At 65.7% G+C, this 26,643-nt stretch overlaps 9 protein-coding genes across 9 annotated transcripts; 6 read left to right on the forward strand and 3 right to left on the reverse strand.

Moving 5' to 3' along the window:
• Positions 1-120: 120 nt before the first annotated feature.
• On the reverse strand, positions 121-3,281 carry JCM10292_003994 (sodium:solute symporter family protein; the record flags this gene model as incomplete). The annotated part of the gene is made up of 14 exons (XM_076649187.1): positions 121-227; positions 284-372; positions 428-817; positions 882-1,024; positions 1,087-1,165; positions 1,230-1,404; positions 1,481-1,692; positions 1,797-1,951; positions 2,105-2,221; positions 2,285-2,304; positions 2,367-2,640; positions 2,708-2,772; positions 2,874-2,972; positions 3,110-3,281. 14 exons carry the CDS (start codon positions 3,279-3,281, stop codon positions 121-123), a joined length of 2,097 nt encoding a protein of 698 aa, XP_076505197.1.
• Positions 3,282-4,290: 1,009 nt separating this feature from the next.
• Positions 4,291-5,985, forward strand: JCM10292_003995 (acetamidase/formamidase family protein; the record flags this gene model as incomplete). The annotated part of the gene is made up of 8 exons (XM_076649188.1): positions 4,291-4,950; positions 5,010-5,028; positions 5,092-5,206; positions 5,273-5,363; positions 5,418-5,475; positions 5,541-5,618; positions 5,675-5,730; positions 5,794-5,985. The coding sequence occupies 8 exons, from the start codon at positions 4,291-4,293 to the stop codon at positions 5,983-5,985; spliced, it is 1,269 nt and encodes a 422-aa protein (XP_076505198.1).
• A 364-nt stretch (positions 5,986-6,349) lies between these two features.
• Positions 6,350-8,082, reverse strand: JCM10292_003996 (uncharacterized protein; the record flags this gene model as incomplete). Its single annotated transcript, XM_076649189.1, has 6 exons — positions 6,350-6,778; positions 6,867-6,953; positions 7,009-7,147; positions 7,215-7,440; positions 7,811-7,941; positions 8,066-8,082. 6 exons carry the CDS (start codon positions 8,080-8,082, stop codon positions 6,350-6,352), a joined length of 1,029 nt encoding a protein of 342 aa, XP_076505199.1.
• An 89-nt stretch (positions 8,083-8,171) lies between these two features.
• On the forward strand, positions 8,172-14,515 carry JCM10292_003997 (uncharacterized protein; the record flags this gene model as incomplete). Its single annotated transcript, XM_076649190.1, has 5 exons — positions 8,172-8,215; positions 8,288-8,682; positions 8,743-11,678; positions 11,734-14,040; positions 14,096-14,515. 5 exons carry the CDS (start codon positions 8,172-8,174, stop codon positions 14,513-14,515), a joined length of 6,102 nt encoding a protein of 2,033 aa, XP_076505200.1.
• Positions 14,516-14,648: 133 nt separating this feature from the next.
• On the forward strand, positions 14,649-18,204 carry JCM10292_003998 (uncharacterized protein; the record flags this gene model as incomplete). The annotated part of the gene is made up of 9 exons (XM_076649191.1): positions 14,649-14,940; positions 15,001-15,320; positions 15,383-15,920; positions 15,979-16,217; positions 16,274-16,388; positions 16,448-17,201; positions 17,267-17,581; positions 17,643-17,805; positions 17,884-18,204. 9 exons carry the CDS (start codon positions 14,649-14,651, stop codon positions 18,202-18,204), a joined length of 3,057 nt encoding a protein of 1,018 aa, XP_076505201.1.
• A 241-nt stretch (positions 18,205-18,445) lies between these two features.
• JCM10292_003999 (uncharacterized protein) lies at positions 18,446-22,413 on the reverse strand (the record flags this gene model as incomplete). Its single annotated transcript, XM_076649192.1, has 9 exons — positions 18,446-18,963; positions 19,026-20,139; positions 20,222-20,515; positions 20,621-20,683; positions 20,755-20,826; positions 20,891-20,980; positions 21,087-21,311; positions 21,395-21,709; positions 21,775-22,413. The coding sequence occupies 9 exons, from the start codon at positions 22,411-22,413 to the stop codon at positions 18,446-18,448; spliced, it is 3,330 nt and encodes a 1,109-aa protein (XP_076505202.1).
• Positions 22,414-22,636: 223 nt separating this feature from the next.
• JCM10292_004000 (mitochondrial pyruvate carrier family protein) lies at positions 22,637-23,530 on the forward strand (the record flags this gene model as incomplete). Its single annotated transcript, XM_076649193.1, has 6 exons — positions 22,637-22,706; positions 22,790-22,796; positions 22,893-22,925; positions 22,997-23,067; positions 23,135-23,261; positions 23,425-23,530. 6 exons carry the CDS (start codon positions 22,637-22,639, stop codon positions 23,528-23,530), a joined length of 414 nt encoding a protein of 137 aa, XP_076505203.1.
• A 446-nt stretch (positions 23,531-23,976) lies between these two features.
• On the forward strand, positions 23,977-25,034 carry JCM10292_004001 (DUF2470 domain-containing protein; the record flags this gene model as incomplete). The annotated part of the gene is made up of 5 exons (XM_076649194.1): positions 23,977-24,005; positions 24,068-24,100; positions 24,230-24,443; positions 24,545-24,859; positions 24,942-25,034. The coding sequence occupies 5 exons, from the start codon at positions 23,977-23,979 to the stop codon at positions 25,032-25,034; spliced, it is 684 nt and encodes a 227-aa protein (XP_076505204.1).
• A 172-nt stretch (positions 25,035-25,206) lies between these two features.
• Positions 25,207-26,514, forward strand: JCM10292_004002 (uncharacterized protein; the record flags this gene model as incomplete). The annotated part of the gene is made up of 2 exons (XM_076649195.1): positions 25,207-25,971; positions 26,038-26,514. 2 exons carry the CDS (start codon positions 25,207-25,209, stop codon positions 26,512-26,514), a joined length of 1,242 nt encoding a protein of 413 aa, XP_076505205.1.
• Between the last annotated feature and the right edge of the window lie 129 nt (positions 26,515-26,643).

A 26,643-nucleotide genomic window follows, 5' to 3' on the forward strand; every position in this document is an offset into this window, starting at 1 on the left:
GCATTCTTGTGCTATCCGATACGCTTGCTCGCTCCTGTGCACTCTCGCTGTTGCAGTATCATCGCCTGGTGGGATCACCTGATACCCATGCACATACGGAGTGTCTACAGATCGGGACGGCTAGTACTTCGCCTGACGGGTGATGTCGAGCCACATATGCTTGAAGATCTCGCCGAGCGACTTGCGGTACTCGACGAGCGGCATGATGACCGTGACAAAGGCACCGTCTGCGAGCCGGAAGTCAGTGGATGCTGTGCCGACTTTGACGAAGTGCTCAACGCACAGAACACCCAGATGATTGTGATGATGCAGTACGTCTGGAACCCGGCTTTCGTGCTGATGTAGCCTGTGCCGACGAGGGGCATGGGAATGCTGTGGAGATGGGAGTCAGTGCCGAGTTGCACCGAAGTGTCCAGACAGCACGCACAGAACGAGGAGGATAAACGAAGCGAGGACGGCCGCCAGCATCGACATTGTGAAGGTGCGCTGGATCTTCTTGGGGTGATTCGGGTCCGACTCGTCGTCGAGCTCCTCGGCAACGTCGCGCGGCGGCTTGGCGACGACCGTGCCGCTCTTCTCGCCTTCCTTCTCGCTCTCGCCCGACATCAACTCCTTGACTGGTGCCGCCTCGTCGAGCGGCGAGATCTCGTCGCCCGCGTCCGTGAGACTCTGCGTCGCGGACGGGGCGCCGCTCTCGACCGTTGTAGGCTCGGGGTGCGCGTGCAGCGCGCGCGTCTCGGCCCAGTCGTAGGGAGCGCCGCCACGCTCGGGGAAGATGAGCGAGCCGATCGGGGCGATGATGGCGGAGAGACAGATTCTGGAGGTCAGAAGACGTCAGAATCGCCGGCCATTGGCTCAGCAATCGACCGAAGAGGGCTCACGAGAGGAGGTTGCCGATGAGCAGAGGGTAGTCCTGGCCGGTGCTGACGACGCTGACCTCGCCGTCGTTCAGCTGCGCGGCCGCCACGAGCCAGCCGATGATGCCAGCCGAGGTACCGAAGATAGCAGCAAAGACGCATGGCCACTGCGAATGACGGACTCGTTCAGCGGAGGTGGCTAATGCTCTGGAGGCAGAGCAGGACGAACCTTCGAAGCGCGGTCCCACATGATGCCAACCGCGACCGGAACAACAGCAGCGCCGAGGAGGATGCCCATCATGGTGTAGCTGTTGAGCGCAAATTGCGGGTCAATCAGGGAATCGAGGATTTCCCGAGACGCGCACGACGCACAGCCAACCCATCGAAATCCCGGCGTAGTAAAGCGCGACACCAATGCAGCCGGCAAAGAGGCCATAGCCGACCATGCAGGCGCGGTTAACCATGATAAGCGTCTTGTCCGAAGCGTCAGGGCGGAAGTAGGTGCGGAAAATGTCGTGAGTGAGAATGTTGGAGACGGCGCACAGCTCTGCAGCACATTCAGCAGATGGTCACAGCAGATGGTCAGAAGTATTCTAGCTGAACAAAGAGGGGAGGAAACGAACCAGCTGCCGAAGTTGAAGTGACGGCGAGGAAGAGAAGAACGAGGAGGACCGCGGCGCCTGATTCACGCATGAGGACCTGCACGGCAGCTGCCGCCGGAAGACCTGCCGAGACCTGAGCAGGCGAAAGACCCTCCGGGTAGGTCGGGAAGAGCGGGTCGGTGCGAAGGGCGATGCCGCTGAGTCCCAGGCATGCGGCCATGCCGAGCGGCACTCTGTCATGGGGCAAACCATGGTCAGCGCAATTACGAGGCGTAACGTGCGATACAAATACATGCGTAGAAAACAGAGGACGAGATCAGCGGGGGCAGGGACTCACGACAGCCAGGCGGTGCCGCCGAGAAAGTACCCCTTCGAAGCAGTCGACGGCACGGAGGCGATAGCTCGTTGCCAGTAGGACTGATCTAGAAAGACTGTTCCGCTGTTTCCAGCAAGATTGATGATCATGAAGATTATGCCGGACTTGCTTCGGAACTGGGGACCGAAACTGGGTCAGTCTGAAGAGGTTTCAAAGCTCCTGACCACCTCCAATGCCCATTTCATACCTAGAGCATGAACAAAGTGTCTTGTGGTACATGCTGGATACATGCATGGTCCCGGGATGGTGAACGCAGCAGAAAGACGCACCGTGAGGTACGATCCCTCTGCGTTGCCGTCGACCGGCCAACGCGCGCTCGCCTCGACCAGCATGTCGTACAGCCTGGCAGGCGACCCAATCTTGTCGCTTGTGGCAAACACGACAAACTGACGGGCATCCTTCCCTGGTCAGATAAGCAGTCGAGCGAAGAAGGGACTGAGAAGGCTCACCTGGAAAGCCAGAATAACGGCTGAAGGATGCGCACAGAGGGTCAGCTGTTGTATCAAGAGTGTAGTGAGATCCCTCACGCACAGAACAGGAAAGCGACGTGCAAGTAGTCGGCAAAGAAGGTCGCGCGAAGACCGCCGACCAGAACGAAGGCAACTACGCCAACCGGGATCAGCATGCACACGCCAGCTGTGTGTGCACCTGACAAATCCGTCACGACAGCTGAACCGCCCGTGACAAGCATAGCCGTGACGAGGATGTTCGTGATCAAGGCGTAAACCATGAACACAATATGCGCAACTGCTCCCCATCGTGCTCGCAGGACCTCAAGGAAGGTGACAGCGTTGGGTGCATTCAGCTGTAGGTAAATCAGTGTCAGTTGCGGGCGCCAGCGGAGCTCGTGTCAGCCGGAGAACGGTGCTCACCTTGATCTTGGCGGCGTTGGCAGAGAACGCAAGGATCTGGACCACGGCGCCTGCAGCGTACGAGTCTGAAGCAATAAAGTCAGCCTGAGTCCACGGCGCAAATCTCTTGTAAGGAGAGGGACGGGCGGCCGGGGGAAGAGGGGAGCGAGGAGAGAAAGCTACGCACAAGGTCCCACAATGCCGTTGGCGTAAGCTTGGGACGCAGAGGTCAAAATCGATGCAGCCCAGGTCCAGGAAGACGTGACAGCAGCAGCGACCATGAAGGCTGAGGCCTCAGAAGAGTCCGGCAAGCAAGTAGGAGGTCAGCGGAACGATTCCCAGGGCTAACGGCAACTGGGCAGCCGCCGTTGCAGTGCACACCACCATACACATACAGCAAACAGGCAGCGGAGAAGAACGCACGCTTGACGGAGTGCGAGGCGGAGGAGAACTCAGCGACTGTTGCGCTCGTGCGGGTGTAGCGACGTTGCAGGAAATTCGCGACAATCATGAGCGCGGCAAAGAAGAGTCCGACGCCAACGACGATGCCGTAGCCCGTGCCGGGCGTGAGGATAGCGGTACCGCGGCTGGACATGGTCGATTGATACCGCTGAGGGGGGAGAAAGGCGTGGCGCAGGGCGAGAGAGGGGCGCTAAGCCGGTAAGATCTTGTTTGCCCTGGGGTGTCGATACCTTGTAGTGTCGTAAGGCGCTGCGGAGAGCAAGCTTGCGGTGTAGCAGCAAGAACAAGCCGCGGGAGAAGCGAGAGAGCGGCAGCGATTCGGTTGCGTCCACCGCGAAATCAAGCTTGCCGAGGCCCCGATTGCGCGAAAGTCCCAGCAAACACGAGCAACACGCTCACTGGTCATCAGGGCAGCACGGAGGAAGCGCGTGCAAAACCGAGGCAATGCTTGGCGTCGTGATAAGCGAAAGGCGGCAAGCGCGAGAAGAAACGCGAGCCCAGCGTTCACGACAAGACTTGTACGAGCGGGGAAGACCAAGTCGGCGCTCTGCGAGCTCCGCAACTTGCACTCGAGTCGTACGGCGGAGCTGGCGCTGCGTTGTCGGCCGAGAGGATAGAGCAGGGTCGGGACCGCACTCGGGCAACCGCCGGCTGGTGATGCGGGGAACAGCCAGTCGCGCCAAAGTCGTGCGCAGCTCCGGAGCCTTGCGCAAAAGCCGACCCCGCACCCAGGAGGCAAGCAGAAACGCAGCGGGGCGAAGAGCGGAGGAAGCGGACCAGAGGGTCACCCTCCTCTCACTCCTCTCCCAGCGCGCTTCGTCCGTGCTGAGTGGCCGCATCTGCATCAGGGGACTACTGCTTCGCCCGCTGAGCGCTCAGAGCACCGGCGAGGGACGACGTCATGAAAGCGTTATCTCGGCCGCCCTCTCCGCGCTGCTTCCCCTCGTTGCCCTCGCCCTCGCTCTCGCTAGCCGCGCACCGAACGCAGCGGCTTGATCGACCTTGCGACAATCGGCACGCGCTTATAGCCGTATCTGCTGCAGTTCGCCGTGTGTCGGCGCTGAGGCTCTCCGCTCTCTTCCTTCGCCCGCGTCGCCGCTTTCAGGCCCTTGCACTTTGACAGAGAGTCTCGCTTGCACATCATGCACCCCATGCTGGTCTCCATCGACCCGCTCAAGCCGGCGCAGGGCCAGAAAGGGTTGATGAACCGCTGGCACCCCGACATCCCGGCCGTGGCGACCGTCAAGCAGAACGACGTGTTCAAGCTTGGCAGTATTGAGTGGACGGGCGGGCAGATCGTCAACTCCGACAACGCCGACGACGTGGCCAATGTCGACCTTACGCAGATCCACTACCTCACGGGTCCGATCGCCGTCGAAGGCGCCGAGCCTGGCGACGCTCTCGTCGTTGATATTCTGGACATTCAGTACTATGAGGAGGTGCCGTGGGGCTACACCGGCATCTTCGACATGGAGAACGGCGGTCTCTTCGCCAAGGAGTTCAAGACGAAGGCGGCCAAGGCGATTTGGGATTTCGAAGGCCGCTTTGCCTCATCTCGCCACATTCCAGGCATTCGATTTGCGGGCATCACGCATCCCGGTATCATCGGCACGCTCCCCTCGCAGGAGCTGCTCGACACCTGGAACAAGCGCGAACAGGCGCTCATCGATGCGCACCCGGGCGCTTCGCCCGCTGTTGCGCTCCCGCCTATCGAGAAAGGAACGTACATTGGGCAGGACCTTCCGAAGGAGATCTTTGACAAGATCGCACGCGAGGGTGCAAGGACGATCCCGGGGCGCGAGGTCCGGTCATTTCTTTCCGTGCAGCGTGCCCTTTCATGCTGACTGTCTCTTCACTGCAGCACGGCGGCAACTGCGACAGTGCGCACGGATAGGCGTTCTTCAGTCCTTACTGCGTCAAATAACAATTCGCTATGCTCGCAGTCAAGAACCTTTCAATCGGTTCCCGTGTCTGGCTTCCTGTCTACGTCTCCGGCGCGGGTCTTGCTATCGGCGACCTGCACTTCAGCCAAGGTGACGGCGAGCAGTCGTTCTGCGGGTATGTCATTCCTTCTTCTGTTCTGCAGCGGCGCTATGTCGCGCTCACAGTCTCGTTCCGCAACAGCGCCATCGAGATGAGCGGCATCGTCACGCTCAAGTGCTCAGTTGTAAAGCAGGGCGTCGAGAAATTCGCGCTCAAGCAGCCCATCTTCCTCGTGCGTGCCCACTGCATGCGCCGCAACGACAGAGAGTTGACAGAACTGCAACAGCCGTCTCCGATCGACCCGATGTACTCGCAACAGCTCACGTTCGAAGGCATCGGCGTTGGTGAGTCGGTTTGATCATCCTCCAATCCCGGAGCGCGCGCGCTGACTAGGAAGCAATCTGCGCAGACCTGCATGGGACCGGCGAGCAGAAGGACATGTGTTTGACCACGGCCTACAAGCAGGCCTCGCTCAACACGATTGCCTGTATGTCACACGTCCTAGAGTATCTGACGGCCAGAAGCTCACAGACTTTCCTGCAGACCTGAAGAAGCTTGGCTACACCATTGAGCAGGCTCACCTCCTGCTCAGCGCAGCGGTGCGCCCTGCTTCCCCAAGCGCCTGCTCACCCTTGCAGCCTCTGACGCTCGTGCATTCACAGCCCGTCGAGTCGCACGTCGGCGCCGTCGTCGACGTCCCGAACGCGTGCTGCACGCTGTCGCTCCCGCAGCAGATCTTCGACCGCGACATTCTGCCGAACCCGGACGGGATCGAGCGGCGCGACTATGGGCAGGCGGCGCTGCGCAGTGACGGGCAGCGCTGCTTTGACCCGTTCGAGGCGAAGGAGAAGTAGTAGGGAAGTGGAGTGCGAGTGGTGTTGCGAAGGTACCAGTCAAGTATTGAGAAGTAGTCGGACATCCCCTGATGTGCAGTACAAAGAAGTTCAGTACCTCTGCAACAGGAGAGGGAGAGCACGTCACGCAGCGTCGTCCATGTGGCCAGCAATACGAAGCGGAACCGAGTTCGTGCACGGTTTCGGGAAGCTCACAAAGCTGCGACAGCAATGACGGCGCGTCGCACGAAACAAAGCCGAAGATAACAGACTATCCGACAATTAGGAAGAATGGCAAAAAACAGAGCAAAGCTACATCTCGTCTCTCTCGACCTCCGCTCGTCCCTCCCTCGCGTCAAATCCAACCCAACTGCGCTCGGCCACCTCACCGCCTCGACTCGAGCGTGACCGTCTCGGTGCTCTCGCCATACTCCCTCCTCCGCCGCTCCTGCTCCTCCTGGTCCCACTCGTGCTGCCTCAGCTCAAAGTCCGCCGCCGACTCGCCCTCGCGCCGCGTCGGCTCTCCGCGCTGCTGCGTGCCATGCTCAACCTGGTCCGCAAACGGGTTCTCGGCCGGCGGCGGCGGGGCGGCAGACGAGGGCGGGAGCTTGTCGTCGCTCGGCGCGGCGAACCCGTGCGGGTTGTCGTACTGCGGCAGGGTGGGCCCGGCAGAGGGGTAGCCCGGCGGGCCGGCGGCGTACGGGTGGGCAGAGTGCGGGTAGGGCATCGGGCCGCCGTCCGGGTAGGGCTGGAGAGGGTAGGCGTACGAGGACGAGGGCGCGAGGGTCGGGGCGTGAGTGCGCATGCTTTGCGGCTGTGTGTTGTGGTCGTGCAGAAAACGTGAGTGCTCGGCGTCGCGGATGGCACACTACCATGCGAAGTGACACCGAAACTGGACGCACGTTCTTCAGCTGGTGAAGGTACGACGCCGCAAGCGAAGCAAAGAGGAAGGCGACAAAGAACGAGAAGACGAGGAGCGCAATGTCGAGCTAATTGCCAAAAGTGTCAGCAGGCGACCCGCAAAGACAGTGGCACACGACGCACGTAGCTCTGCCGGCGCCACGAGTCGTTGCAGTAGTCCTCGACGGTCGTCGAGGTGAGGCGGCCGGACGAGACGTCGCTGGAGTACGAGTTGATGCACGACCTGATGATCGAGCTCTTCTCGCTAAAGTGAAAGATGGTCCTGAGGGAGGGAGCGAAAGTGTCAGTAAGGTCGAGGGCGACAGGAGCAATTCAAAGTGCACACGCACCGGACCAACTCGCTGCCGGTGACGATGGCAGCGACGCCGAGCGAGGCGTAAAAATACATGCGGACGAGCGCGAGCGACTGGCGGTACGCGGCAAAGAAGCCAAACACTTCGGCGGCGACGCAGACAAAATAGAGGATGGCGACGATGAGGTTCATCGAGTTGATCTTGGCCGGCTCGTCGTCGCCGCGGCGGCGCAGCGATGCGGCACCGAGGATGATGCCATAGACTGCGAGGGCGAAGCAGGGTCAGAAGCGTTTTCAACGGGTGATTAGGGCCTGCTTCGGCCGGTGGACACCGTCAAGCACTCTACACAGACTGCCTCCTGCCTCGAGACTGCTCGGAACGAGACGAGAGCGACGACGGGAGGCGGGTCGAGAGAGGTGCACCGCCTCGTCGACGAGCTGCGCAAGTCCGCTGCGCCGCCGTCACAGCTCGAGGGCGCGGGAGGCAGCGCACAACTCGAGGAGAGCTAGATCCCGACAGCCCGGCGCATCCCCCACTCGATCAGAGCGCGTGACGAGAGCGCAAGCGTGCCGCCAAGGTCCCGCCACCTCGACAGCCCGGCGTTGTCCTCCCCATCCTCGAGAGGAACTCACTGGTGGCAAAGAAGGCGACGATGAGGATGACGGGGCGCAGATTGCTGCGCGTCTGCCCGTTGCGGCTGAAGCGCTGCAGCGTGTACGGCGGGGGCGCCTCCCGGGCGGCGTTGGGGGCCTCGCGAGTGTTCCTGCGGGCGCGAGACGGTCAGCAGGTGGTCGGCAGTCAGCTCCAGTCCACTCACATGGCTTCAGGTGCTCGCTCGAGACGAGGCGAGAGGTGGGTGACAGCGAGACGAGCGACGAACGCAAGACGTCGACTTGGACCGCATCCTCGCCGCGTCGCAAGAGAGGCCGAGCGCGTGCTTGCAGTGCTCGACAAAGGCGCACGAGCTCGCCCAGCCCCTCGAACGCACTCGCCATGGCGGGCCCAGTCGTGTCGAGTGCTTCATCCGACTCTGCCCTGTCCGTCCTCGCTCTCTCGCACCCGCTAGAGCTACGAGCACCAGCTGCAGTCACTGACACACGCTTGTACAGGTCCTGGGCGCAGGCACTCGTCCTCCTCGAGACGCCAGCAGTCGACGGCGTCCCCCCTTCCGCCTCGACCTTCCTCGCCCGCAACCTCGACCAGCTCAAGCGCCCGCACCATGCCTTTGCCCGCACTGACCAGGGCAAGACTCAGCTCGCGACGGGCAAGCTCCAGGTTGCGGCCAAGTCGGTCGACGTCGCGAAACCCGAGCAGGCCGTCGTCCTCCAGGTCGCAGACCGCTTCGACCTCGACGAGACTGCTGCGCTGGGCGCAGTGAGGAGCGCCACGAGGGGCAAGAGCACGGGCGAAAAGCTGTCCGAGGACGAGTGGGACCGGGTGACCGCCTGGGTCTTTGAGGAACGCATGGCGCTCCTTCAGGTTGTCGCCCTTCTACTCCGAAGCCGTGCGTACTCTTTCAGGCGGTTGAGCTACATCACACGCTGACACATCGCGGCTTCCGCAGACGACGACCCGTCCAGCCCGTGCTACGACCTCGCGGTCGACCTCGTTCCGCAGATCGTCTCCGACTCGTTCACCTCGACCCTCCTCTCGGCCTTTGTCTCGCGCACATCGCAGACGCTCCCCGACGCCGTGCGGCCCTCGCCTACCCATTCGCTCTTTTGGACCAAGCAGCTCGTGCGCGAGCAAAAGACGCTCCTCGAGCTCGTCTTCCTCGTCTACTACGCGCCGCGCCCCGCCGACGGCGCCGAGCTCGCCGCCGTGCTCGACGCGATCCGCGCGACCGAGTGGGGCCAGCGGCAGGAGCTCTTCGGGTACTTTGACGCCGAGACGCAGGCGCTCGTGCGCGAGGTCGGCGACCTCTTGACGATTGTCGCGCTCGAGGCGCACAACCTCGAGGCCGCGATGGAGGACGAGTACCCGATCGGCGCACCGGGGGAAGACGTGGTCGACGCGCAGAGCGTGTACCACCCGGCGAACCTGACCAAGGGCAACGAGCTCGTCGAGGCCCTTGTCCGTCTCGATGCCGAACGCAGCTCGCCCGTCCTCCTCGCGTGGGCGTTTCTCCTCTCCAAGGTGACGACGTCGCTGCTCGAGCGCGGCGTGCCCGAGGCGTACCACGCGTTCGCCGAGCAGTCGCTCCGCGTCGAGGTGCCTTCGGGCTCGTCTCGCTCGGCCGCGACCCAGCCGCTCTTCCAGCTCTACGCCGCGCACGCCCTTGCGCCAGCTTCCTCCTTCTTCCCCGTTCTGCTCTCCATCCTCCAATCGCCCCTTGTCAGCTCGTCCGCCGCGGCCAACTCCGAGCCAAACGCGATCGGGTACCTGTCGGTCCTGCGCGGGCTCGTCACCGCCCTCCCAAACCTGATTCGCCTCCCGTTCCTCTCCTCGGCCCAGCTCTCGTCCCTCTTTGAAGTCGTCTCGGTCCTCTACTCGAACCCGTCTGCGGCGCTCCTGTGCGCCCAGTTCTGGGAGGACCAAGCCGTCCTGAACCACGTCGACCTCGCCGACGCCGACTCGAGCATGCTCCTCGAGCGCACGGCGCAGAGCGCCGGCGAGACCGAGATTGTCGAGCTCGCGCGGCAGCGCTTCCCGCTCGAGTTTGGCAGCCTCGCCCAGCTCGTGCGCGCGCTGTGCGCCGGCGTCAGTGGCCTCCTCCCCTCAGAGCAGCAGCACGATGCAGGCGCGGGGGCGAGCAGCAGCAACGACGAGTTGCTCGCGGCCAAGTGCGCGCAGAGCACCTTTGCCTACCTCGCGACGCTCCCGAGCCTCACACATGTCGTGCCCTTTTCCGGCCCCGCTTCGACCGCCGCGCCACTGCCGTACGAGGCCTCGGCGTACCCGGACCCGGAGACGGGCTACTCGTTCCGCTGCACGCGCCCGATCGGCGTCTCGCGCAGCATCGTCCTCCCCGTCGGCGCGCAGGGGCGCCTCGTCAGCCAGCAGGGGACCAAGCCCGTCGTCGTCGCGTGGGACGTCGAGTGGAGCGCGTGGAAGCTCTTTGCTGACGTCCTCGGCGACTATGCGGGCGGCGCGGCGAGGAGCGCGGGGCAGCAGCAGCAGCAGCGCAAGGACGTGTTCGGGAGCAAAGAGGCCGAGACGGACGCGCTGCCGATGGAGTGGGACAACGACGAGGAGCACGAGCGGGACGTCACGGCCGTGCTCGACATCCTCCGCTCGACGCTCCGCAACGACCACACGCTGGCGGTCCCGCTAGTCGACCACCTCGCCGAGGGCGGAGGCGACCGCGCCGACTTTATCCAGACGCTCTTCCGCATCCTCGAGCGCGCATTAGCTCCCACGACCAGCGCAGGCGCAACGCGTCCGCCGCCCAATGCGCTCGTCAGCTCGCTCCTCGGCCTCATCGCCGCCCTCCTCCCTTCGTTCCCCGGCATTGTCTGGACGTACCTCCGCGGCTCGGCCCTCCTCTTCCCGTCCCCCAAAGCAAGCGGTGGCTACGGCCGCGCGTCTACCGCGTCGAGCACGTCGCGGCCGCTCGTCCTCCAGGCCGAGGCGCTGACGGGTCAGTACCCCGTCACGCTCGCGCTCCTCTCGCTCGTGCACGCGCTCGTCCTCGAGGCGCAAGTCTCGCACTGCGTCACGCCCGCCTCGTTCCGCGAGACAAAGCACGACGTGCTCGCGCGCGCCCTCGCCTGGATCCGCGACGAAGTGTGGCCCGCGTTCGGCCAGTGGCGCTTCGCGACGCTCGCCGAGAAGTACGAGCTTGCGCGGCGGTGCACGCAGCTGTACAAGCTCGTCCTCGACGAGGCGACCCTCTCGCCGACGGCCGCGTCCGCGCCTGGACCGGTGCGCATCGTGACGGACGCGTTCCTCAGCCCGCGCGGCGCGACGGTCGCGCAGCTCGCGCCGCTCCTCTCGACGCTCGCCGCCGGGCCGGAGGGCATCCTCTTGTTGCGCAAAGCGGGGCGGTACGCCGATGCGCAGGCACTCGAAGACCTCGTGCGCGCGTCGCTCGGACTCCTCCTCCGCCTGCTCCGCGCGCGGCGCCGCACTGGCTCCTCAGCATCGAGTGGACACGCCTCGCTTCTCGAGAAGCTGTGCCTCTCGCCTGCAGGCGCAGCATCATACGCCGCCACCTCGTCTGCCGCCTCGTTCGGGTTCGGCACCGCCCCGCTTCTCCTGCGCGGTAACGAGCCCGCACGCAAGCCCGAGCTGATCGAGAGTCTTGCGCGCTTCGTCGTCGCGCCGCTAGACCGCGACGTTGCGGTCCAGGCGGCTAAAGTCGTCACGCTCCTGTGCCTCGCTTCGTCTGACGGCGACGCGGCAGAGGGTGGGAGGGTCTCGCCGGCGCTGGGAGGCTCGGCGGGGCTGACGACGCTGCTCGGGGGCAGCGAGGGCGTGGAGCGGATCGTCACGGCGCTGCTGGCGGTTGCGGAGGACCACCTCGCGCATGAGGAACTGCAGGTCGCCATCTGGGATCTTGTGCGTCCTTCTTCAATGGTACTGTAAGCTTCACTGAACATACTCCTTTGTACAGCTCTCGGCAATCGTCGACTCGCAGCCTGGCTTGGGCATGATCCTCGTCACTGGGCGCGCATACCCGTTCTCGGCAACCGACGAGCTCATCCCCGCCCCTTCCGCCGACAAGGGCAAGGGCGCAGAGCTCGCGCCGGCCGAAAAGTCTGCACAGGACCTCGCCAAGTCGCTCGCTCCTGCTCCGCCCAAACCGCTCGCTCGCACCGCTGTCGGCGCCGCACTCGCCGCACTCGGCGAGTGGTCGACCCTCTGGCGAGACCGACCGGCACAGCTCGCTGCGGTACTCCGCTTCTTCGACTTCGCCTGGCAGCACCTCGTCGATTACGGCTCGGCCCTCGACGACTTCCGCGGACGCCTCTCGACCTGGGAGGCGTTCGTCAAGATCGCGTGCGAGAATGCCGGCGCAGAGCCTGACGACGACGCGGGCGTCGCGCAGTACTGCGACCGCGTGACGGCCAAGGCGCATGCAGCGCGCATCCTCGCGCTCGACATCCAAGCGGCGCTCGGCAAGCCCAAAGCGGAGCAGGCGCCGAGCGTTAAAGCGTTCCTTGCAGCGTTCCGCGACTCGCGCAAGGTGACGAGCGCGCTGTCGTCCGCTGTCGCGTCGTCGTGCGCGCCCGACTTGCACCAGGGCATCTTCGCGCTCGTCCACTCGTCCTTCCCCGGCCTCGACCTCGACTCGCTGCGCAATGCCCCTTCGACGCACCCGCTCGACGAGGCGCGCGACTTCGGCCAGGAGTACCTCTACTCGCTCGCCCTCGTCCGGCGCCGCCTCGACGGCTACGTCGCAGACCCCGACACGCATGTCGAGTCGGACACCTTCGCCGATGTGGTCACGCAGACGGCCAAGCTCAACCTCAACTTCTCACTTCTTGAGGCGCAGATCCTCGGCACGAGGTCGTGGCGCCAGCTGCTCGAGATCGTCTCGCCGCTAGCGCGCAAGGACGCGCCCGCTGTCGCGGCGACCGCTGCGAGCCTCGTCGCGCGTGAGGTTGCGCAGGAGACCCGCGCAGGGCAGGTCATGACGACGGTCCAGGCCGAGCGACTGTCGATCTTGCTCACGCTCGTGCAGGTCCTCGGCGGCGTTGGCGCCGAGAAGAGCAAGAATGCGCTGCTCGACCTGGTCTCTGACCTCAGCGCCATCTTCTCCAGCGATGCTCTCGAGCCGCTCGAGTCTGTCGCCCGCCGCTCGACGCCCACTTTCCACCAGACCCTCTTCCGTTCCGTCTACCTCGTCTTCCGGCAGCTCGGCAACGCCATCCCATCCGAAACGGCCGCCGCCGCGGTGGCAGGCGAGCAGCGCATTAAGGTCACGACGGCGACCGAGATGGTTCTCCGCGACATGCTCACCGCGACGCGCGACATCCTCATGCTTGCGCGCGCCTCGAAGGACGTCGAGCTCGAGCAGGATCTCGCGCTCGCAGTAGCCGTAGTCTCGCAGATCCTCAAGTCGCCCTTCTGCCCGCCCGCCGCCGTCTGGCTTGCGCATTTGCACGCGCTCGACCTCCTCCGCTGCGCGTTTGAGGTCTTCGTCTACATGGAGCAGCTCGAGCCCGGCCGCCCGCTCTACGCCCAGCACGTCCTCGACCTCTGCCTCGCCTTCGCCACGTCGTCGCCGCGCGCCGCCGAGCAGCTGCCGCTCGACGGCGTCATGACCGCCTTGACCAACAATGCGCTGACGAGCGCCGCCGAGGCCGGCGCGATCGCCCTCGTCTCGCCGACGGACGCCTCGCGCACGCCACAGCACGAGCTGTGGACGTCGATGCTCGCGCTTGTCGTCGCGCTCGTCGCCGCGCTGGGCGAGTCGACGCGCTTCGTCGAGCAGGACGTGACGGGCTTTGTGCGGCTGTACGGCTTGCAGCTCGTGCATGCGCTCAGCTGGACCTCGAGCACGCCCGTCACCGCTGCAGGGCTCGAGGAGCTCTCGGCGGTCGTCGCGCTCATGCACGGCATCGCGCGGAGCAGCGTCGCGCCGAGCCTCGCGCCGTCGTCGCCCGTCGTCGCTGTCGCGAGCGTGTTCGTGGAGCAGAGTCTTCACCTCCTGCAGCACCTCGTCTACGCGCTCCTGCACCCGAACCACCTCGCGGCGCTCGTCGAGGGCCTGACGCCCGAAGAGCGCGGCTGGCTCGAAAAGGAGGCAAACAGCGGCGGGTCGGCGGCCGACGGTCCCGTAGCCGCAGCGGTGACGCTCAAGGTGGTGCAGCTCGCGCGGGACGTTGTCGGCGCGCTGGTCGAGTTCTCGGACGCATGGGCGACCCTGCTTAAGGACCCGATGGACTGGAAGGTCGAGAGGGCAGTGGTTCTTCCGGTGCGTTCCATTTCTGCGAGCTCTTCGGCACTCAATCTGACATCCCGGGCCACAGACTGCGACTGTGACGTCGACGGACAAGGCATCGCTGGGCACGCTCTTCGACCTGTGTTCCTTCTGCATCGACACGCTCCGCGCGCCCGCCTCCTCCGCCTCGCCCGCCTCTCTCCCCTCGCCCTCACCTTTCCCTACCCTTCCGTCACCCTCGCAAGCCGCGCTACGCGACGCATGCGCTGAGACGCTCGAGGCGTCGCTGCTCCTCTCGGCGACGCAGCTCGCGCTCTACACGCAGCAGCCGCAGACGCAGCAGCGGGGCAGCGGGTTTGCACGGACGCTGCACGAGCTCGGGTCCGAGTTCGGTGACATTGTCGACAAGGCGGTCGCGCTCGCGGTGCCGGGGGCGAAGGCGGACGACGAGAAGAAGCGGAAGGTGCTGCTCGAGGTCTTGCGGCACAAGGTTGGCGGGTGGGTGTAGATTGCCAGGAGACGCTGTTGTAACCATCCTCAAGCCCTTGAACGTGCCTATCGCTCGGAGGAAGCCACTTGCAGAGAAGGGCCGTGATTGCTGCTCTCTTCGTCGTCGGCTCTTCGACTTCGTCATCGCTCTCATGGCGCGGAAGAAGGGCGTGCCGCAGCGGCCGAACGGGCTCTCGCGGTCCGAGTACGAGCAGGTGCGCAAGGCCGAGCAGGAGGCTGCGGTGCGGCAGGAGCAGGAGGACCGGCGGAGGGAGGCAGAGGCCGTTGCGAGGATGCGCGACGAGCAGGCGCGCAGGGCTGCCGATGCTCGCCAGGCGCAGGAGCAGCTCTACCGCGCGTCCAGTACGTTCCTCGCGCTTGTTCTCGTCAAGTCGTCGCTGACCCTCTCCTCGACGACAGCGGGTTCCGCTCTTCCGATGCACGGTGCGTGGGGCTTTGCGAAAGCCCAGAGCTCTAGGACTGACCAGATGGGACCCCGTGCAGCCCACCCTGTCATCGCCGGAGCTCTTCCCGTCTCGATTGCGGCTCTCTCGCATCCTCTGGCTCCTCATGCAACGCCCTCGCCCACCGTCCCGCTCGGCGCCGCTTTTGTCGGGCCGGCAATGGCCGCTGCGAGTGCCGCACCTCCGCCAGCAGTCGTCGCACCGCCGCAGACCAACTCGATCAACCCGCAGCAACAGCCGACGGGCGCACCTCCCGGCCTCTCGCGGTTCGCGGAGCTGTACGTGCCATTGTGGCTCCGCCGGGTCAACGCCGACAGGCCACAGTTCGTCGTGCCGCGTACTCCTGCCGAGTCTTTCTCGGTATGCCCGACACGGAACAATCTGTGTCTCCCATGCAACCTGCTGATCAGGCTCGCGTGCAGATCGACTACGCCACTGCACACAACATGATGTACCCGCCACACCTCGTCTCGCACCTCGACGAGATCGAAAAGGCGCACCGCTCGCGTCTGTACAAGGAGCATTTCGCCCGAGCGCAGAACTCGACCAACCCAGCCGTCCCTTCCCGTCCCCCGCCCCTCCCTCTCACTCCGACTACGTATGCCCACCACTGGATGCCGCTGCAACAAGCCGAGTACACCGCTCGTGCTCTGCAGCTCCAGCAGGCGGCGCTCTACGCCGTCCCGCTGCGCCCGGTCCCGCGCCATCCGAGCGACCCGCCCGGCCCGCCTTTGTACATACTCGAGGCGCGCTCCATCCGCGAGGGGTGGCCGCCGATCGACCTTGGCGACATTCTCAACCTTCGCCAGCTGCGCCCGGCTTACCAGACGTGGCAAGGCCTCGAGTTCGAAGCGAGCGTTGCCGGCATCAACCGCGCGGCGGGAGAGGTGCTCCTGCGGTGCGACAGCTTATACCCGTACCAGGAGGCGATGCAGTTCAACGTGGTCTGGCGCGTGCAGGGTCGGTCTTGCGCTCGTTCCCCGTCTGCCACGCGACACTGACGACCTGTACACCGCAGACCGCGTCTTCAACGACTGGCGTCGTTCGACCGAGCTCGCCGACCTCTACCTCAACCTCGACAGCCCGCTTCTGGCCGCGGGCAAGGCGAAAGACGCTCGCCCAACGAAGCGCCGCCGGACGGCGCTCGACAGCTGGCTCTTTCCGCAGAGCGAAGATGTTTCGGTGCATGCCGCTGCACCGAGTCAGGAGGACCTCGACTGCGAGTGGGTGGACTCGAGCCTGAACGAGGAGCAGCGGGTGCGTGCCTCGTTGAAGACATTCGCTTGGACCTTGTTGACCTTTGCGCACTGCAGAATGCGTGCCGCTCGATCCTTTGGGCGAAGCAGAGGTGTCCACTGCTGTTGCATGGTCCGCCAGGGACGGGCAAGACGAAGACGCTCGTCGAGGCCGTCTTCCAGATCTTGCGACGTGAGCTGGTCCCAGCCGTAAACCACAAATCGCATCACTGACACCTTTCAACATCACAGGGCATCCAAACACGCACGTTTTGGTCTGCGGCGCATCCAACCCTTCCACCGACACTCTCGCCATGCGGCTTCGCTCCCTCATGCCGAAAGACCTCTTCCGCCTTAACTCGCCGAGCCGACCTTTCGCCGAGGTTCGCGGCGAGCTCCTGCCTTTCTGCCATGTCGAAAACGACCGCTTCGCTCTCCCCACCATGTCAACCCTTCTTTCGAAGCGTGTCATCTGCTGCACCGTTCTCGACGCCTCTATCCTCCTCAACGCTCGTGTCACGAATCACGACCTCTCCACTCTCGAGATCTTCATCACGGGCAGTATACACCCGAACGACCCTCCGCCTCTCGCCAAGCCGCACTTCGGCTTCCTCCTCGTCGACGAAGCCGCGCAGGCGACGGAAGCGGACATCACGTGCGCCCTCAACGTCGTCGCTACCGACGACTCGCGCTGTCATCGCGCGCACGTAACCGTGTGCGGCGACGCGCGGCAACTCGGCCCGCACATCGTGTCGGAGGAGGCGCGCGCCGCCGACTTCGACGTCTCGCTCCTCGAGCGCCTCATGGGTTCGTCCGTGTACGCCGACCACCCGTACGCGCGGCGAAACCGCGCGAGGAACCCCGACGTGCGGTGGGACGTGCGCACGACGCCGTTCGTCGACCTCGTGCGCAACTACCGCAGCGCGCCCGAGATCCTCTGGCTGCCATCCACGCTCTTCTACCACGAGACGCTCGTTCCGAGTGCAGCCCGAAGTGTACAGCAGACGTCAGTCGCCTCCTGTCCGCTGTCCGCTCGACCGACGTATCGCTGACTAGCTCCATCCTGCACAGCCCGCTTCGCTCCTGGTCCCGCCTACCTAATCCCGGCTTCCCAATGCTGTTCCAGCACGTCGCTGGCGACGACCTCGAAATCGACGAGGGCGCCTCCTTCTTCAACGAGGCCGAAGTCGTCCAAGTGCGCAGCCTCATCCTCGCCCTCGTCCGCCCGCCGCCAGATCAGGCTGCGCACGGCACGGTTGCGCCCAAGGAGATCTCGGTCATCAGTCCGTTTCGTGAGCAGGTGTGGCGCATCCGTCTCGCGCTGCGTGCGGTCGGCTTGGGCGAGGTCGACGTTGGCAACGTCGAGGCGCTGCAGGGTGCCGAGAAGTGCGTGCATGACCTTCCTCTCCACTTCCCCACAAGCGAGCTGACTTTCTGCGTGTTACAGCCGTGTCGTGATCATTAGCACGGTCCGATCGAAAGAACTGCGCTGGCTCCCGATCGACCGTGCGCAGAACCGCGGCTTGATACACGAGCCGAAGCGCTTCAACGTCGCTATGACGCGTGCGAAGGAGCTCCTTCTCGTCGTCGGCAATGCCGAGACACTCACGGTGCGTAGGAGGACCAGACCCGTCAGCCTGGCCTGGCCTTGCGCTGCTTTGCTGACTACCCAGAGTCCTCCCTTGCAGCGCGATCCGTACTGGCTCAACTTCTACCGCCTCTGCATCCGCAACAAGTGCTACGTCGGTCCGCCCGTCTCGGCTGCCGGCGCCAACGAAGCGGGGCACGCCGTATCGAAACTCGAGCAACTGTACCACGCAGAGCGGTCGGGCGCCGCTTCACCCGCTGCTGCTGGCGGAGCGGGGAGCGCGTCGAATGGGAACGGGGCGACACTCGAGGGCAAGAACGGGCAGAAGGGGGAGGAGAGCAGGGAGGAGCAGGATCGCGCTTTCGACATCCTCATCGGGAGATTGGTCAGCTCGACCGTCAACGAGGACGAGGAGTTCTGAAGAGGTGCATAAGCATGAGCTTGCATTGTCGCATGAGCGCCGTTCGCACCACACGCTCGCAGCGGGTCGCTAGAGAGATCGTGGTTGCTCAAATTTCGGATAGATTGAGGCTACTGAGGCGACAGCGAAAAGAGCTATGCACAGCGACTGGACAGGACAGCAAAAAGGGATATCGAGAGAGAGGCACTGCTACAGACTTGGCGAAACAAGATAACTCAGGCGTCGAGCGCTTTTGCACCGTTCACGCCCTCGACGAGTCGACGCTCGCCCTCGGGCTCGCTTCGCCCGCACTGCTCGACGACGTGCGCGAGTGCTTCGAGCCGGACCGGCCAAACATCTTGCTGAAGAAGCCGCTCCCGCCGTTACCGCCATCGCTGCTGTGCCGAGGCTCGCCCACGACCGCCGGCCCGCCGTGGTGCTTCGCCTTGGAGAGCTTGCGGCCGACAGTCGCGCCACTCGGGCTCGCGTGGGGCTGCGCAGGAGCTTGCGCCGGCTCAGGCGCGGGCGCAGACGGCGCAACGTCGGCAGGCAGGTGATGCGCCTCGGCGGGCGCGCCGACCGGGGCGGGAATGTCGTTGATCGAGCCGGGCGAGCGGACGGCGAAGGGTGCACCCATCGGCGGCGCACCGGCGTGCGGCTGGTTCCTTCCTAGCGTAGTCGACGAAGGCTGCGACGGCATGCTCGGGGCGGCGCCGGCGGGCTCCTGGAAAGAGACCGAGTGCGGCTGCTGCTGCGGGTGGTAACCAGCGACTGTCGGGTCTGCAGAGCGAGCGCATTGTCAGTTTGGTTCAGCGAGAGTCACGAGCTCCAACGTGACGCACCTGCGACACCGACCATGTCGTTGAGCATCCGGTCGCGCCGGTCGCTCCTGTTCGAGTCGAGCGGTGGCCTCTCGCCGACAGGGCCCGTCGGGCCAGAAACTCCGGCCGTCGAAACAGGCTGTAGGCGCTCCTGCTGCTGGAGGATGGACGGGCTTCCCGTGCGCACGGGTGGCTGCGGCGGCGGTGCCGAGAGCGGCGCAGGCTGGACTGGGCGCTCGAGTTCGCCCGAGCGGCGCGACGCCGGGCTCATCCCCGCCGGCGCGACGACGCCCGAGAGGCTCTTGCGGTGAAGGCGCTTGTGGCCGTCGACGCGGTGCGTCTGGATCTTCATGTGCGGGCTCTTCTCGAGAATGCCCGCCTCGAAGAGCGAGTGCGTCGGCGTCGAGGTCGGCGAGCCCGACAGTGGCGTCGTCGTCGCGCTCGGGTCGCGCGTGGACGAGGGCGGCGAGCCCATGACGGCGCGGGTGCTTGACGGGGTCTGCGCGCCGGCAGGGACCGCGAGCGACGGGTCCTCCTGGAAGCGCGAGACGGGCGTGCGCTGCGGTCCCACGGTCGACGGAGGAGTCACCTGTTGCGGCGGCGACGGAGTCGGCGCATGGTCGCGCGCGAGCACCTCGGCACCAGCAGCACCAGCGCCGATGCCAGCGAAACCGGCTGCGGCGACAGGGACGACCTTGCCGCGGCTAGCCTCCGGGTCGAGCTCCTGCTGGTTCTGCGCCTCGACCGGAACAGCAGCACCGCTCGCGGCGTGGGCCTCGCGCAGAGCCTGCTGCTCGGCGACGGGCGCGGGCTGGCTCAGGTGAGCAAAGTCGCGCATCGCCGGGGTCATCTCGGTCACGTTCGTAAAGCCGGCCTGCTCGGGGCTCGTCGGGTGCGCACCGGCAACGAGCTCGTGCGGGTCGAGGACGCGCGCGCCCCGTCCCGCTTCGCCCTCGCCGACGGTCGGGCCGGACGCGGCTCCGTCCGTCGGGCGCATGTGCGGCGTGGTCGGGAAGGCGCGCTGCTCCGAGAGCGGGTCGGGCTTGTTGAGGAACGGGTGGTCGCGCGAGTCGAGCGTCGAGTCGGTCGGGAGAGGGGCGGCAGACGTCGCCGTGTCAAGGTGCTTGTTGTCGGGCTGTACGTTACTCGGATACGGGAACGGTCAGACCCGCTTAGACGTCTGAGCAGCACTAATCGGCTCCGTGGGCGAGACGCACCTTGTCCCCGTCCAGCAGCTCCTTCATGCCGACACCCGCGCCAACCCCTGCGGTCCCTGCAATAGCAGCAGCAGCGAGCGGCACCTCCCTCCCCTTGCCCTTCTCCTCCTTGGTGAGCTTCTTCTCCTCGCCCTCGGCCGCGCGCTTCGGTCCCTCGTCGAGCGCACGCTCCATCGGGATCTGCTCCGACCCGGGCGTGACCGCGCTGGTGGAAGTCGCGGCCGCTACGGCGGAGGCCGGAAGGACGGAGCCGCCTGCGAGGGCAGGGGAGGCGGTCGGAGTGGATTGGTCGACCTGTGGGAAGCGCGAATTCAGTACTCGATCGCTTGACATAGCTCACCATCGCGCCGGGGCATCTGTGCGAGCTCCGGGAGGCGAAAGAAGCCCGACGAAACTCACGGCATCGGCATCGGCCGGGTTGGGCGAGAGCTGCGGCGGCTTGTACGGCTCAAAGTCCTCGGGCTGTCAACCGCAACCCGTTAGCATCGACTGCATGCGGTCGAAACGGCCATGGGAGCGGGAGAGAGACGCACGGCGGTCTTCGCGCCGAGGTCGGAACCGAGCACAGATCCTCCTGCCGCCGCGGCAGAGACTGCGCCGGGGCTCTGCGATCGCAACCTCGTCAGTCAACGTTTTGAGCAGGAGCGCGAGAATGAGAGAGGAGCGCACGAGCGGAGATGGGTTGTGCACGAGATCCTCGGCAGGCTGCGGCGCCGATGCGAGCGGGGCCGAATCGCCCAGCTTGGGTGTCGTGTTGTTCTGTGCTCAGCAGCTCGTCAGCTGCGAACATCCAAGAACGGTAGCGCTCGAGCGGATCGCTTTCTGCGTCCGCCCATCGCGCAAGGTCCCCGCAGTCGCAGCTCACCTGCTCGATGTCGCGGTCGGTGATGAAGAGTTCTCCGGGCTCGCGCACGCCGAACCCACCCACCGCCGGTCCGGGCGCCTCGTTGGGCGTCTCGACGCCCTGGGCCGCGGCGAGGACGTCGGCGGAGAAGGACGAGAGCGAGCCGTGCGGGGTCGGGAGGGCGGGACGCGTCGGGTCGGCCGTGGAAACGCCCGACTGCTGGTACGGCTGGACGGGCGACGAGATCTGCGGGTCAAAAGAGGCGGGCACGCGAGTTGAGAAGGTCAGTGCTTGCGTTCGCTCGCGGGCGCGTAAAGGTCTCGACGCACCTCGCGCTCGAGCGGGAGCGCGTGCGGCTCGTCTGCGCCAGCCTGGATCGGACTCCTCGGTCCGGCGCCGGCGTCGAGCGCCTTTTGCGCCGCGACGTCGACTGGCGCGTGCGTCGGCTCCTCGACCTCGTGCGAGACGGCGAGCTTGGCGCCCGCGGCGCCGGCGAGGAGGGCCGCCTCGTCGCGCAGGGCGGACGAAGACGAGACGGACGAGTCGGTGCGGAGGAGCTGCTGCGCGGGCGAGGTCGCGAGCGCGGCTTGCTCCTTCTCGATGGCGGGCGTGCCAAAGTCGGGCGCCGGGAGCGTAGGCTTGGGCTGCGCACGGCTCGGCGCGCAAGGTCAGTCTCGCACTCACAGGAGCAACGAGAAGGGAAGCGCACCTCGACGAGGCCCTCGCGCTGCGCGTGGTTGTCGACCGTCGCCGGGACCTGCACCTCGTTGTCGCCGACCTTTGCGCCGGCGGCCCCGGCGAGGAGCGCGCCGCCGAGTGCGCCTGCGCCGGTGATGTGGGCGCCCTCGGCGCTGTCGCTGTGCACGAGCTTCTGCACGGGCGAGTGCGCGAGTTCGAGCTGCTCCTGGTCGACGGCGCGCTGGCCGAACTCTGGGCGGTATGTCTCGTCTGCGAGTGCGTCGCCTACGCCGGGTCCCTTGGCCGTGTCTGCGGTGCCGGGCCTGCTCCCCGCCAGGCGCTCCTTGATGCCCTGGCCCTCGACGGCGCTGAGGCCGGCGAGGCCGCCGCCGATGGCAGCGCCGACGGGGCCTCCGACGAGGAAGCCGGCGGTCGCGCCGATGAGGGCGCGGCCTGCGCCCTCGAGACGGTCGTGGGACTCGGTGAGCGGGTCGAGCGCGGGCTTGAGGTCTGGGTCTTGAGCGTGCGCGGAGGGAGAGGGCGCCGATGACGCCGAGTGCGCAGCGAGTTGGGGCTGGTCTGCGTCGGGGACGGCGGCGGGCGTGGCGGGGTAGAAGCCCGGGAACGAGTCGTCGAGCGTGGGAGCCGGCGAGGGCTCGGGCGCAGCCATGCTTGCGAGCAGCAACGCAGAGCGGTGCAGATCGAGCGGAAGCAGGTGGGGAGGCGGGCGAGCCAGCGACTGCGTGCCTAGTGCGTCATAACTGGTTGTACTGCGCCTCCCCTGCACCCGCTCCGTGACGGACTCAGGGGAGGCTGCCGAGTTGCCTCGCTCTCGTCTGCCCCGTCTCGCCCGTCCGCACAGCCGTCTCTCCTCGCAAGACACGCTGCAGACCATGGCCGCACCCGCAGCAGCATCGTCGAGCATGAGCTCAAAGCTCACCCAGCTCTGGAACTCGCCCGCAGGTGCGCCCGCCCTTTCTGTCCCCCTCCACCTTCGGCACCCGCATCTCCTCCGCGTCGCTGACCCCGCTCGCTCGCTCCTGCAGGGCCAAAGTGAGTCTCGCACGTGTCAGCAGGGATCTACACGGCTCTGGCTGCCGCTCCGCACGTCGTACCGCTCGTGCTCACCACGCGCCTCGTCGCCCACAGGACCGTCTTCTTCTGGGCGCCCATGTTCAAGTGGTGCGTCACTTAGACTCCCTTGCTCCCTGTCATACGCGCTGATTGGGCTCATTGTCCCGCGCAATCTGCAGGGGCCTCGTCGCAGCCGGCTTGAAGGACCTCTCGCGCCCCGCCGAGGTCATCTCCGTCCCCCAGAACCTCGGTCCGTCCCTCCCCTCCCCCTCCTACGCTATAAATCGACGCTGACGTGGGAGAGTACGAACGCGCAGCACTGACGGCGACGGGCCTGATCTGGGTCCGCTACTCGTTCGTCATCACGCCCGTCAACTACTCGCTCGCCGCCGTCAACTGCTTTGTCGCCGGAACCGGCATCACGTCGCTCTACCGGGCATGGGAGTGCGTCGTGCTCAGCATACTCTTCACTGAAATCCTTGCAAGCCGCAGGCGCTCCTGCTGCTTCGCGAGCCCAGACTGACTGCCTTCCTCCTTGTCCTCCTCCCTCTCGTCCTTCCGCTCCCAACTTCTCTGCCTCTCTGTCTTCCGTCCTTGTCCTCTGCAGCTGGCAGCGCAAGTCTCCCGCCGAGCAAGCCAAGATCAAGCTCGAGCTCGAGGCCGAGAACGCAAAGACCAAGGTGGAGGACGCCGTCACCAAGATCAAGGCATGAGTTCCGCCCGTGTGCGACTGGGCGCGCGAGGGAATGGCGGATCAGGGGGTGAACGAGGGTGTGCGGGTTTCTCGCGAGGGGTGGCCAGGGTCTCGGTAGGGCGAGCGGAGGATCTTGCTGTAGAAGGAGGAAGTGCAGGCGGAGATGCGGGTTCTGGCAATGCGGCACCGATCTGTGTATACCTCCGACTCTTGGCACTTGCAGGTGCCCTGGTCTGCAGCCGGCGACTCTGTAGGCTCGTCAGACAGAGATGCACGGAAGCGCGGCAAGGTTGCCGACGCCGCCGATCGCTCCTTCTCTTTCGCTCCGACCTCTACCCAACTCTCGCCCTTCTTCAGCTTGATAGACAGCTAGGATGGCGCAGATCAGCGAGGCAGAATGTGCGCTGCACCCTAGTCCAGTCCTCGTGCTGCACTCGCTCGTCGCTCACCCCACTTTCCGCTCGCATGGACGCCGCAGCTTCACGCATCGTCAGGTGCGCCTTCTGAGGTCGCTGCGTGCGCTTGGGGTGCTGACAATTGCGTTGCACCCCTGCAGCCACATGAACGGCGAGCACGAAGAGTCGCTCGGGTGTGTCCTCGCTCCATGGCGCTGATTCAGCCCTGGCAAGGCCGCGTCAACCTCCCGGAATGCTCCGCGGGCACAGTCGCTAGTATCTCCGAGGACTCACGCTCTCTCGCTCGCTCGCTGCGCCCGCAGGCACTATCTCGCTTACTTCGCCCGCCTCCCTTCGTCGCTTGCGTATGCGCACCCGCAGATCACGTCCTTCTCTTCGCCGGCGATGAAGATTGCGTACGGGCCGGAGAAGAAGCGCCGCGAGTGGACGTACGAGTTTGACCCGCCGATGCACGCGGGCGAGGCGAGGAAGCGGCTCGAGCAGATGCATCAGGACGCGAAGGTCAAGCTGGGCATCGTGCGTCGTCCGCTGTGCACTTGCTTTCTTGCTCAGAGCGGGCACGGCACTTACAAGACTGTCGTCGCTCCCTCCTCGTGCTTGTACGCGAACGCGCGCAGACGGACGCAGTCGTCGACCGCGTCGTCCTGTCCGGTCCCGCCTATGTCGGCCTCGTCGGCATGTTCGCCCTGACCTACACTCTTGTCACCGTCTCGCCCGCGCGCCTTGCCGGGTTCCTCCCCTGGCAAGGCCAGCTCTTCGCGCCGCTACTCTCCGCCGCGAAGCTCCCGGCAACCAAGGTGTACCAGGGCCGCGCGATCAAGACATTCTGGCTCGCGTTCGTCTATGGCGCGCACGTGATCGAAGTTCGGGCGTGCTTGGAGCCGCTCTTGATCGCGTACAACGTCAAGAAGCCGGCGGTGCGGTGGGCGTATGTGCGTCGCGCGACTTTCTCCGCTTCGAGACGGCTCGCTTGTCTAAGGCTATGACGCGCGCTCACGGCTGCTCGTCATGCAGCGCGTCTTGTTGTTCTTGGGCGGGTTTACGGTGTGGACAAGCCTGCGGGACGCTGGCAAGGCCGAGGAAGCCAAGTTGTCCAAGTCGCACTGAGTAGACTTGCGCGCTCTTCTACACGGCATGAGACTATCGATGCACCCGTACCTCAGGTAGCATGTTGAAAGCGAGATGTGCGAGAGTGCGACATTTCGACTTTGCCCAGCTTGGTCGCTCGACCCCACTCTCCTCGCTCGTTCCCTCCACTTTGTCGCTCGACTCGCACGCGATGGCGCCGACGACGACTGCTGCAGGGCGACCCAAGCGCAAGCGCCAGCGCCGCCGCCGCACCAACGCCGACTCGGACGACGACTCGAGCTCGTCTTCCTCGAGCTCCAGCTCGTCGTCCTCTTCCTCCTCCGACTCGGACAGCGATGCACCCGCCCGCCCTGCACCCGTAGCAGTAGCAGCGCAGACGGCACCGTCCTCCTCGAACGACTCGGATTCGGACTCGGACGCCGGCAACTCGTCGAGCTCGTCGAGCGGATCCGACCTCAGCTTCCTCAGCGACGTCGGCGAGCGCGGCCGGCGCGGGCGCGGACGCCGACGCGCAAAGGACGCCGCAGACGCTGCCGCCTCCTTGGGAGCGGCGCAATCCGCAGCTGCAACCCTGCCTCAGCAGCAGCAGCAGCAGCAGCAGCAGCGCGCGAGGCCGTACCCGGAGCGGAGCCCGAGTCCGAGCATGCTCGCGCGCGCCGACCCGAGCGCGTTTGTGCCGCTCGGAACGGGCCTCTTCCCGCTGCTCGAGAAGCGCGTGCCCCGCAAGGCGGCGGGCAAGGGCAAGGCGGCGGCGGCCGAGGCGGACGAGGGCGGCGACGACGCGGACGACGAGGACGAGGGCGTGCGCGTCCTCGATGGGCTCGTCGAGGGAGACGACGAGGAGGAGCTCGAGAAGCGCAAGGAGGAGGGCCGCAAGCGCGAGGACCGCTTCGGAGAGTGGTGGCGCGCGAGGCTCGTGAGCGAGTTCGAGGGCGACTTGGGCGGGCTGGCTGCTGTGCGTCCTCCTTCCCTGTGCTACCTTCACTCTCGCACTGCCTACTGACACGCAAAGCACCCGCAGGAACCGGGTCTCACCCCCTCACGCCTCGAGCTCCTCCTCACCTCGCTCACGACCCTCTCGTCTCTGCACACGTCGTCCGCACTCCCCGCCTCCTCGCGCTCCATCTGGTCGCACAACCCCTCCGCGCCCTTCGACCCTCTCGCGGCGCTCCCGTCGGGCTCCGGCGCCGCAGGAGACGACGATGCGCTCGGCGGTGCCGGCGCCGAGTGGGCCGCGACGCGCGTCGGGGGCGAGGGCGATGTCGAAGTCGGCGAGGAGGGCGTCGCGGCGGACGAGCGGCGGAGCGCAAAGCTCAAGGCCAAGAAGGAGCGGAGAAAGTCGGCGCCGGCGGGGCCGGCGGGCGAGATGAAGGTGGACGAGGCGGACGAGGGCGACGCGGCGAAGAAGGCGCCGGCGAGCTCGCCCGTCAAGAAGGAGAAGAAGAGCAAGAAGAAGGCGCGGAAGAGCGAGGCGGACGCGATGCAGGTCGACGCGTAACGCAGAAGCGCCATCTCGGACCGAACACCGAACCGAGAGGAGGCGGAGCGAGCGCCCTCTGTCTGTCCGCGGCCCTTCCGGCAACTTCGTGCTTCTCCTGTCTGTCTTGCTTCGCTGGGCTGTCTGCTG

This window comes from Rhodotorula paludigena, assembly GCF_050403205.1.
Source record: "Rhodotorula paludigena JCM10292 DNA, Rt_paludigena_JCM10292v1_ctg22, whole genome shotgun sequence".
NCBI lineage: Eukaryota > Fungi > Basidiomycota > Microbotryomycetes > Sporidiobolales > Sporidiobolaceae > Rhodotorula > Rhodotorula paludigena.